At 40.5% G+C, this 12,246-nt stretch overlaps 1 protein-coding gene across 1 annotated transcript in view; it reads left to right on the forward strand.

Moving 5' to 3' along the window:
- Nucleotides 1-12,246, forward strand: part of LOC110080797 (sucrase-isomaltase, intestinal) — an 87,921-nt gene that overhangs the window by 60,839 nt on the left and 14,836 nt on the right. The window contains exons 10-13 of the mRNA XM_073002284.2: nt 2,278-2,391; nt 4,282-4,398; nt 4,619-4,703; nt 10,376-10,493. Coding sequence (XP_072858385.2) covers nt 2,278-2,391; nt 4,282-4,398; nt 4,619-4,703; nt 10,376-10,493 — 434 coding nt within the window. The remainder of the gene's footprint in view (nt 1-2,277; nt 2,392-4,281; nt 4,399-4,618; nt 4,704-10,375; nt 10,494-12,246) is intronic.

Consider the following 12,246-nt stretch of genomic DNA (forward strand, 5'->3'; position numbering starts at 1 on the left):
TAGTAGGCCAGAGATTGGGACTGGCGGAACCAAGCTGAACTTAAGAAAATTGTGCTTTTGCCCTGACCCAGTTCTTTGCCGGAGTGGAGGAGAACAAGCAGCTTCACACCTATAGCAGTGTATGTCTCTCAACAGGTACTAAGGGAGATTTGATATTAGCTGCCCCAAATGCTCTTGATGGTGGGCAAAAGTCACCTGATATATTTATGAATTGAACTGTGGTGCTAAAGAAGGAAAGAAAGAAAGAAAGAAAGAAAGAAAGAAAGAAAGAAAGAAAGAAAGAAAGAAAGAAAGAAAGAAAGAAAGAAAAAGAAAGAAAGAAAGAAAGAAAGAAAGAAAGAAAGAAATTGAATTGATGCAATAAATCACGCAGGATACTGTATAGCTAAAATAGTATGGCTCAAAGGTGGGCTGCCCCTGGTATTAGTAAGGTATCTATCTCAAGTGGCAGATCTTGAGGGAGCGCAGTGTCTCTCACATCATTCCTCCTATGCTCCCTTGTCTTTCCCATCTTTCAGAAGAGAGTTCTGAGGGTGCTGCACCCTGTAAACCAGTGTGATAGACCTTCACATTGAAGTAAGAGTCAGCTGCTGGGTCAGGCAGCTTCTGCACAAGGACTGCAGGGTTGCCTCATCCTGGCCTTTGCCGCAAGCAGCAAAATGTGTTTGGCCAGCCCCGGATGAGAGCGGCAGTGCTAGAAATAGCCACCACCAGAGCATTGTCATTGCAGTGGAGGAGGCTTCGCACAGCAGTTGGATGGCAAGGGGCAGAGACTGGAAAATACATTTTTTGGGGGGAGGGGGGGTCACAGCTCCCAGAATTCCACAACCAGGTGGGGGATTCCAGGGGCTGTTGATTCCAAGAGGCAACTTTTCTGAGTTCCGGAAAGGAGTTATTAGGGGACCAGTGAAGGCAATTGAGGGAACCTTTGAAGTACAAATGCTGTTCTCTACTGGATACATGGCAGGATGGTGCTTCTGCAGTAGAAAGGGCAATGAGAAAGGACATTAGTCAAGTTGCTGTGGATCTCAATATAACAATTTTTATATCAACCAACATAGATTTATTGAAAGACTTACAACTGACAGGTGTGGCCTCACCGCAAAACTTTCCTTATTGCTTGAGGGGAGCCGTCAAAGCTCTCCCATCACAGGCATTTAAGGAGGGCTGGGGGCTTTGATGGGATGGAGTGCGCAAACTCTCAGAGGGCTGAGAGTTTCACACTTCCCAATATAGTACATCCTTTCTCAAAGGGGGGGGGGCTTACCGAGCATTGGGAAGCCCCCCTGGCTGACTAGGGGGAATCTGAAGGCAGAGAGGCTGAGCTGTGCAACAAATGGCCTGGTGCGAAGGAGAGGGTCTGTCCATCACCCTTTCTTCTAATCTGCATTAAAGGGTACACACACACACAGTCAGAACTACCACCCCCTAAAAATTTGGGGCCACTTTGTTCAATGTTTAAAAGATGTGCTTTACCTAGCTTAACAGTCGAGCCGGCACTGCTTTCATATGTGTTAGAGATATAGTGAATTTCTTTCATTTGAACATTTGGGTATAAAGTTCCCTAATGTTTCACAGATTAGCCATTGCTAGAAATTTCTTTCTTGTGTCTGTAAAGGAAATGTGTGTTTAATTTCATATGTACTTTCCATTTCTTTCAAATTCAATGTTAACACTAAAGTGGGTGAATTAATAATAGGTGGTTAATAGATATCCAGACTATTGTCATACACAAACAGTGCTCTGAAAACCTCTGTGCTGAAAATATTTGACAATACCAACATTCACTTAATTTATCATGTGCTTTAGAATGTTCCAGAATTTGGAAGAAACTCTTAAATAATTATATTACATACTTGTAACAGTGCTTTTGGTCTGTGGGAACACGGGCCTAAGGATGTGCCTTTCAGCAAAACAACAAAAACAACAATGATCAGTAATGTAGCTTTTAAAAAAGTATAACAGGTACCATTTATTCATTATTTCCAAAACATTAATGTGAGAGATCTTTTGGGATGATTTTGGACATTTGGGGCCTTTCCCCCCCTCTTTTAAGCCTCATCTTTTAAAAAAATGTTGCTCTAAGTAATGTATTAACAACAAAAAAGAAAGCATTACTAACAAGTGGCTCTTAAAGTATCAAGCAATGAAGAATGTGTTGGAAAAGTGACAAACACTGCCTAATGTGTTATTTTCAAAAATGTTCCAAGGTCTGAATATTTTTTTCAAACCTGGTGTTCCATTCGCTATTGCCTGCTTTTTTCTTTATTTTCTTAGGATCCATTTCTAAGTAAAGATCAACCTAGAGGGAGTTATCAATCCTATGACCTTGGAGAACAATTAGGAATCTGGGTGAACAATTCAGATGGAGTGACTCCTGCTGTTGGCAAGGTATGTGTTTACCTGGCAGTTGTAGGCATTCAGTTATCTCTTGGCAGCAATGTCAAACACAACAACAGTAACAGAAAAGAGAACAAAAACGAGCATCATTCCCTCAGAGTCCCTAGCAATACCATTGTCGTTATTAATTATAACATTGCTCTCAACAAAGTTCCATTCTAGCCATGTGTTGAAGGCGCCAAACAACATGGGAGGCTAACAGAAAATAATGACAAGGCTGCTCAACTCGTCCCTTACTCTTTCCCACATTAAAGGCTCAGGCATTCTGCTGTTAAAAATTCAGACTGCCTAATCCTGTACAGTTAAAACCATTGATCAAAATGGTTAAGGAGGTCACAACTGATTCCTGCAGCTGCAAACTTTCCATGCAGAAATGAATCCAGCTGTTTTAGGATTGAAAGTCCCATCAGCCCTAACCAGCATTGATGATAGTGGCAGTTGTGCAAATTGCAGTTCACAATATCTAAGGATGTGTTATTGCAGCCTTGGCTTTTATGGTCTACAGGCCATTTGTGTAGCAGAAAATCTGGACAATGCTTCATAAATCTGATTAAGTGTCCGCCTATTGTCTGTGAAAACACATGTTATAATACAGGTACTTTTTAAGGTGTAGGTGAAAAGCTTCAACAGGTTTGGTGGCCAATTCCCTGGCAAACAACTGATGAATTTTGGCAGCAATTGCTCAGCACCATTAAGTAAACAGGAAAAAAAATGTTTTTATTTCCAAATAAGCACCCATGTTAATGTGAATGAGCATGCGAAAGAAAGAAAGAAAGAAAGAAAGAAAGAAAGAAAGTCAAATATTTTAGCACTTTTAGAGACTAACAGATTTATTACTGTGTGAGGCTTCGTGGATTAATATCCACTTTCTCAGAGACAGTGCCTCCAAATGTTGTGTAACTGCAGGCAGCTATCTCACACAATAATACATTCCTTGGCCTTTTAAGTGCTATATATTTTGCCTCCACCCTCTCCCCTTTCTTTGGCCCCTTTAATTAGGTTTGATTTAATTAGGTTTTCCAGGTTGGCTGTCAAAATCTGGCAGAGCAGTATGCCATCAATTTTTGCCACCACTGGGAGAGGGTGGGTCCCATTTAAACAGGCTTGGGAAGCTGCTTCTTTACTTACCCTGGCTTTGAGGTGCCATAGAATTAGTTTCAAGATCAAGAGACTAACATTTTCAGGCTTAAAGCTGCAAGAGACTTATTAAAGGGGCTATCCTTTTGGGAAATGTTACACATTAGTCACAGTCATAGTAATTTATCTCCCTTTTCTCCTTCTTTGAAGAAGTATTCAGATATCATGCTCTGAAACTACATCGTTTCTCCTCAACCTGGCCATTTGAATCCAGCTTTTACACTTAATTGAAGCCAGCAGTACATATTTACAGCTTGCATTATATGAAGTCCTTGAAATTTGCCAAGGCTATTTGAACGAGCCCAAAGGTGTATTACATCAAGATAAGGTGTTTTATATTGTTAAGATCATCAGGGGAAGCCTTTCTTTCTGTCCTACGATTCTCACGGGCATGCTTGGTGGGGACACAGGAGAGAGCCTTCTCTGTTGCTGCTCCCAGACTTTGGAACTCCCTCCCACCAGAGGCTAGGCTGCCCCCATCTCCTTAGTGACAAACTGTCTAGGACAGGTTTTAAAACAAGATGGTTTGCATTTGTTTGTTTCTAAATCCGTTTTAGTAATGCTTTACTTAACATTCTTAATGTAACATTATTAATTTGTTTAATATTTTCATAATTCACTGTTTTTAGCTTTAATATTGTATTTTAATGATATAAGCCACCTTGGATCCTTTCTTAGGAGAAAGGTGGGGTAAAAATATTTTAAATGAATGAATGAATGAATGACTCTTACTCTCATGTACAGGCCTTGGCTCCAGGAATGTCTGTGTATCCAGACTATTTTAACCCCAAAACAGCTGCCTGGTGGGCTCAGATGTGCATTGAGTTCAGAAATGTCCTTCCTTATGATGGCATTTGGCTTGTAAGTTTTACTGTGTCTCTTCATTATACTCATTTAAGTAGCTATTTCTGCCCTCTCAAGTATGTAATTAGGAGTGGCCCATAAACCAAGTGGTGTCGGGTCACCCCCAAATTTTGAGGGGGCTGCCCTCCTGTTCTGGTCACATGTTGCCTATGTTTATATTATATAACCTAACCATTCTGAAAAACAAAATACTTTCTTCTTGTTTTGTTATACTTAGGACATGAACGAACCATCCAATTATTTAAATGGCCAGTACCCAGGATGTGCTCACAACAATCTCAACTACCCTCCCTATATACCCAGTAAGTGGATTTGGGATAGGGAAGTGGGGTTTTATCTGGCTTTTATGAATACAGTTTCAGGCTTCTGACTTTAAAACTGAAAACTCCTGTAGATATCACTCAAGGCATATGCTAGGACAAGGGCTACCATATCCTTATTTTTTTTTTTTTTACAGTCATGTGTTTTGACAGTGAAGCAGCCACATATTTAATAAATCAGATTCAGTCTTGGAATCATAAGGAAATTTTGTCTACATCTCTAATATTTCATAATGGGTTTTCATCGATAATAGGACATAACAAGGGTGATACGGAGCTGAGGCTTACAAAGCACCGTGTCGAAAAGCACCAGGAGATCTTGAGTGGCAGCAACAATGACATTACCTGCCACCACCATCTCACTGACGTTCATGTTGCCTCTAAGCATAGCTGCAGTCTTCAAGGTTTCTGAGGAAGAAACAAATTTTTCCCCATAACAGCTGATAGGGAAGTAGATTGTCAGTTACATGTGTTGGGAGTGAGCTGTAGGGTGGTTTGCTCTTGAAGGGACAGTTAAGACCCATTTGCTTTGCAAAACCCGTGTTCCTGATAAAGATGAAAACTGGTTTGCTTTGTTGAATATAGGCCAACACAGCTGTTTGTATTTCTGGTTCCTCCTTCCGGGTATGGCTATGAGGACTATTAAGTGGTGCACCTACATTTGAAATTTACTGTTATAACAGTGGGGCTTAGTGTGTCTTTGTTCCCTGCTTAGATGGGCAGCATAGGGGAGGGGATAATGGCTATAATTGTTAATGAGTCTGAATAGAAGTTCTACTTTGACTGGAAAAAAATGGCCAGCCTCTGGAACAATCCTGCCAATTGCATATGTCTACTGACATAGTATCATCTTGTGGTTAAAAAAATAATCATGTTGTCCTTTGTGGAGTGGATTCATGGGAGTCTAGTTCTCAAGCAGTTGGGAAAGAGGGCTGAGCAAAATGGATAACCAGATGGTTTCACCCTCCTCTCCCAGGTTTCTCCTGACTTCCTTGCAATCTCAACACTTTTGACAGAGCAGGTGGAAAAACTAGGGAAAGATGTGGTGTTAGGAATAAACACCAAGAGTCCTACCTTACATGACCCACTTTGAGCTACTGGTGACTCCACTCCAACCTGAAAATGGCAGAAGCCACTACAACCGGGGCCGCATTGCATTTTCATGAATGGGGTAGTCTTCCCTGGCTGAGAATACTCCCTTAGTCGACTGCTGAGCCCTCCTGGCTAAGAAGGATGAGCTATAAATGGTCTCTGTGACATCTACCCCATGGCCCCTGCTTGTTTCACAAAACACAAAGCTCACAAAGGTATCCCAACACGCCCTTTAACACGCTGCCACCAGTTGATCTCTTTATCAACCTATATTTCCCATGAAAGACTGAGGTCCATTCAGCACTGAACTTTTAAACAGAAACAGGCTTATTGATTACAAGTTGTTTAAGAATAGTTCTTAAGCTTGCACAAAAGTTACACAAAGCTTCAGTATTTTACTTTAACCTCTTCTATCTTAATTAATACAGGTCACACTCTGACTAGTCACTCCTTAGACACTCTCTCCGCCTCAAACTCCCAAACTCTTTCTTCTCTGTCTTAGACTGAACTCACTAGAGTCTGACTGACCCCTCCCTTCTAGTTTCTTTGGCTCCATCTCCCAACATCTCTCATTGGTACATGCCAATAATCTTCTACCTGAGCCAAAGCAGGATGATCGCTACAGTCTTCTGTCCAGACTGGGACTTGAATGAAAGAGCCTTCCTGGCTTGACATGTTTTACCTTCTTCAGCTCAGTTCCGTCTCCTCCTACCTCAGTCTTCAGCAACATTCGCCCAGCACAATTTCTGATTCATGGCTTCTGGGCCTTCTCTGACAGCTGCCTAAGGCTCAACCTTGACAAGCAGGTGCAACCAAGAGAAAGCACAATGTTTTAAAGCCTCATTGATTTCACTCTTCCCTGTCCTAATTGTGTTTCTAGAAAACTCCTGAGAAAAATGAGAAAAATGTAAAGGTTCAAAACAGCAGATTCATCTGCAGTTCTGAGTGTTACAGTGCTTCACTGGTTTTGACAGCCTCTCAACATTTTATGTTCAGTATCACCTGGGAGGGGAAATAATCCTGGCAATGCTTTCGGCTTAAAAAAAATAAACCCTGTTTCTCCCAGTAACGTGAGAGTGCAGTGTCTCTAGATAACTTGCCTAACGATACATGCACAAAGAATAAGTCAGCTTGCCAAAGGTTAGACTCCTATTCCAGGAAGTTAAATGCCCCCTGGCTTCTGTCAACAATTCAGGAATTAGCCCACTCAGCATTGTTTGGATAAATCCCTGTTATTTTAGCAAACCTACTTGGCAGGAGGGAATTGATATCTATTATATGCTCTTGGCAATGGAACAGCGGTGGAAAATCCAAAAATGGAAAAACAGCTACTGTATATGGGACTTTCCCCAGAACTACTAACATTGAAGGCTCCACAATTGTGCACTGTTACTTATTTAGGAGTATACTTCCTTTGTGAATGAAATCATTGCTTGAAATATGACAGTAACATAATGGCCAGAATTCTACTGAAGATTTTGTTGCATAGTTTTGAATTTATGGTAAAATTCCTTGTGGTATATAGTAGTTCAGAGATTCATGAAGGACAATGGCTACAAGTTCATCAGAGTCCACTCTTTCTTATTAACTGGCATTTAAAGTTTCAATAACTCAATATGGACATTTGTAGGAGAAAAAAAAGAATTAAAAAATTCTTTACTCACAGTTGCTTGAAATTATAGACTTATGTGTGCCTCTTTCTTTACTGCACGTATCCTTGGCAACCAGCCGAACATATCAACAGCAAAAAACAACAACTGACACCAATGAAGGAAAGAGAGGGAAAGAGACACTTAGGAGAGAGACAGGGCTCTCTTTGAAATCAAAGGCTTGGAGGCATAATTAGTGCTGAATAGAAAATCACCTCACCTCAGAAAAGTCTCTCCCAGTCATGCAAACCCCAGAGAGCATGCAAGTTTGCAAATAAAACTCCAAAATCTTTAAGCTTGCATAAGAGAAATATTGACTGTTGCAGCAACTAAACGATAAGGTGTCACTGCATGTTAGTCACTTTCCTGATAATTTACTTCATCAGGCAACTGGGACCTTCTCACTTAGTCTCATGCATGCATGTGACTTTCCAAAAGAATTTTGGCCAATGTTAAGAAAAGATTGAGTAATTATGGAAACAGATCTGCAGAATATACTTAAATGTTTAGAGAGGTTTTGTTTAGAAAGGTGATGTAAAATACTTTGAAAGAAAGCAAGTTGTTTGCCTGTACTGACACTGAATTGCAGCCCTGATAAGAGATGGCAAATGCAAAATGAGAAGCTACCATGAATGGATTCAAATACAGTGATGCCTTGCATTACGACGTTAATTCGTTCCAGCGAAAATCGCTGTAAAACGAAAACGTTGTAATGCAAAAATAAAAAGCCCATTGAAACCCCTTCAATGCATTCCAGTGGGCTGGAAACTCACCGTCCAGCAAAGATCCTCCATAGGGCGGCCATTTTTGGTGCCTGTGCAGCGAGGAATCCATCCCAGAAAACAGCGGGGAGCCATTTTATTTACCCAGTGGCCATTTTGAAACCGCCGATCAGCTGCTCTAAAATCGTTGTTTTGTGAAGAATCGGTTCCCAAAGCAGGGAACCGATCATCGCAAAGCGAAAAACCCCTATTCAGACCATCGTTTTGCTATCGCAATTGTGATCGCAAAAAGATTGTCTTAATGCAGTTTTGTTGTAATGCGGGGCAATCGTAAAGCGAGGCATGACTGTATCATGTAACAAAGTTGTTTCTAACACTATGGTACTTATTTCTACAGTTAAGAAGTTGGTGAAATTAAATAATTTAGTTAAAAATCTTCTTTAGATGTTCATTGTATGTGAAGTGTTCATCTAGATCTCTGTTCATCCTCCTTCCTCGTGTCATGTTATACATTGCAGACAGTCTTGTCATCAAAAGAAAAAAAACCTTAAGTGCTGAAGACCTGTGATTGTTAGAACATAACTTTTTCACATCTTCCATAGTTTTTTATGTGACTGATCAATAGGAGGCAAATTCAAGTTCCATTTGCAAGTACAGTATGATTGTTCAGACATGAAGGTCTGCTAGAATCAAGTGTCTGGAACGTGAACAGGATTACAGCTGCTAATTTTGAACTTTCTATAGTACATAGGTTGATTCCTAGATGGCAGTTGTGAAGGCTAATGCCAAGCACTGTTTTTACTGAATAAAATCAGTGTTTACATAATTTAAGCATGATCCAGCCCAAACTACTACTGAAAAAGAGCACCCCTGAACGCAGTAGGGGATGCACTGTCCCAGTAACCTCTACATATTTTAAATGGTCATGTCATGAGTTGTTCATATGTGTGAGATGTAACTTACTAAATCCTACACATCCCGTGTGTGTCACTGGAAATAAAATGCTCTGATTTCAGTGGTACGTTATGTCAGAATCGTATGTTTGGAACCTTAGGCCAAGATAGAAACGCACCAATAAATATGATTTTTCAGTGATTATACCTGGTGGAAATTAATTCCGAACCTCTTGCATAAAATAGGATCTCTACTATTTTGTTCCAGTTGACTGAAAATGGGAAATTATATTGACTCTAAACAAAGATATACCAAATGTGCATAATTCATTTGAAGAACAAACCTTGTCTGGCAAAATTTCACTTTCTGATCTAAAATAAAATGCATTTTAACCCATGACAACAACACATTAAGATATCAGATGTTAGTCTTTAAAAAGAGTTGTAAAATGAACCTAATTAACCAGGGTTTGGAAGCTGAGTATCACTGCAGAAATAGAGGTATTCAAAATCACAACATTTGGATTCATTTGTGGTAGTTTGTCATTACACATTTCTTGTCTCTTATTTGGACCCCAATTAAGCATCAATGCAAGCATCACTTTGCTTTGTGGCTGGCTGCAGATGCTGTTTCTCCCAGCTGCAGGTGAACTGCCAGCCAGTCAGACTTTTATGGAAACAGATGGTGAATGGAAATATACACAGGAATAATTTGTCTTCAGTTCTTTGTCACCCTCTTTGTCTGTTTCTCATTACAAGGACTTCTGCTCTGGCACAATAGTTAACACAAACCATTTCCTGCATATCTATGGTTTCCTGTAGGAAACTTGGTTTTATAGCAGGGAATTTTGAGGCAGAAACAGACATTAGAGATAGGCTGAAATTAGAGCTGAAAGCACATTAAGAGGACAGCAAGGTGACTGAAGCAGCCTTTCTTTGTTTGGGAAATCATCTCAAAGGAATCCTGGGTTTAAGTCCTGAAGATCCTAATCACCAAGCAAAGCTAACTCAGTTACACAGTCTTGGATAAGGGAGTGGCTTCTGTGTGACACTTGGATAACCCTCATTAAAGAATTACGTTCTCCCAGTCCCACAATTCACTCAGTGCAGGTGTGTTGTTGTTTTTTTAAAAAATCCAGAGGAAGAGGGTTAAATAGCCACACATCTCAAGCAATCCACTGAACTTCAAAGTTTATTCTTTATGAATAGAGTCTGCATGTATTTTAATAGGGAATGAAAATGTGGATGGTCTTGCTATATAAGGGTTAGTCTTCATTATTACTTTAATTCCCTTCTAGGAATTTCTGGTTCTTCTCTCTTTGAAAGTACATTATGTCCAGATTCTAAAACTTATCTGGGATCACTATATGACACACATTCCCTGTTTGGATGGTCAGAAGCAAAACCCACTTACAGGTAAATTTTCTGTTTTGTGCTGTTTAAGCTTTTGTGCTGTTTTTATTGAAGTTGATTGTAATGCAAGAATTACTGATACTACCCGAAAACCTGAAATAGCTTCTGCTTAGAAATGCGTTGTTCACTTCTCATTCCTCAGTCTTTTAGTTCAGGGTGTTAACCTGGGCACTTAGAATGACATGGGTCACTCAGCTACATGTCTTGAAATAAGAAGATGACTGTGGACCCTGCCTGAGGCAAGTAGTGGTGTGGGGGGGGGTAGGTGTAGGCTGGCAATTTTAAACCAAACCCACAATTTGATAACTGCCCTGAAGTCTTTGAATTTTTTTTAAATGTGATATTAATTTTTTGTTTTCCAATTTTAGTTGTTTTAGGTAGGAACCCAGTTGAGACAAAGTTAAGTAATTTTCAAGTCTATCAATTGTAACATAACAGTGATCAAGTTAAAGTGAGCATTGGCCGCTTCTTTGCGCAGAAGGGGTACATGTAGGGTTTGGAGGTAAATACCATTAATACATATGTCTGAGCTGATGGCAGGTAAAACCCAGACTCTCCCCTCTCTCACACATATTATCCTTCTCTTCTCTTTTTCCACACACGAACAATGCCTTCCCCATCACTCAGTCCTACATACAAAAATAGGGACAGACAGATGGGCGAATACAGCCCGTCCTCACCATAGATGCACATATGTGTGTGTGCACATGTGCACACACTCAAATACTCATGGAAGTCTACACACACACACATTATCTTTTTTCTGCTGCTGGAATAATTGTAAGGATTATTTAGTGTTCTGTCTTATTGAGCACAGCAGCATAGTTCAGAGCTCATAACTATTGATAAGCAATCATGCTGGAGACAAGCATTAAGGGGAAAAAAGGAAAATCATGGCTGAAATGCTGTTGCGCTGCGCTGCATGTGCAGTGATGTTGACATCATGCTCAATGGAAAATCACTGCTGATAAAGGCAATTTCATGTTACTCATATACAATGCAACGAAATTTCATGCACTCTGAAATCCTCAAAGGAAGCTTTTAATCAGTTCTTATTTGTTCTTATTGCTGATGTCACCACTATTATGCACGCAGAGTGTCATGAGTTCAGCTGAAGATCCGGAACCTGAGGGGTTAACTGTAGCTGAGGAGAATGCTGAACAATTAGAAGCACAGACAGCTGAATCGCCCCCAGATTCTCCTCCCCCAGTAGCCAGGGTAAGGGCCAGGCTTCAACAAAGACTTATGACACAAACGTCAGAGGATCGCCTGAAGGCTGCCCGCAGAAACATCAGGTCAGCTAGTCCTGAATTCTGACAGGATGAAAAGGCTTCCAGCAGTTCCATGACTGTTTTTACTATATAAGCAGCTCCCAGACAGCTGGGAAGCTCATGGAAGCAACAAGTCAAATCTCTGGCTCGCACCCACATTCCTGAGTACCTTGAACCTTGTTCTTTGGACCATTGGCTTTGGACTCTGACCCTGGACTACGTTGTGTGATTTGGCTTTGGAGCCTGACTTCAGATTACGGTTTGTGATTTGGCTTTGGCATTTTGATATCGGCTCTGCATTCTCTGAACTTCTGACATTCGACTGCCTTATCGGACTTTGCTCTTGAAACCCCCGGGAATGTGACACAGAGCTGCACAACAGGATTTCAACCAATGTTTGTGAACATAGGAAATTCATCTATGAATAGTGCAAGAAAACAATGAATCTTGAAAAGAAAAGCTTGTAGTGCAGATTTCTATGCATG

The sequence above is a fragment of the Pogona vitticeps genome, chromosome 5 (genome assembly GCF_051106095.1).
Source record: "Pogona vitticeps strain Pit_001003342236 chromosome 5, PviZW2.1, whole genome shotgun sequence".
Classification (NCBI taxonomy): domain Eukaryota; kingdom Metazoa; phylum Chordata; class Lepidosauria; order Squamata; family Agamidae; genus Pogona; species Pogona vitticeps.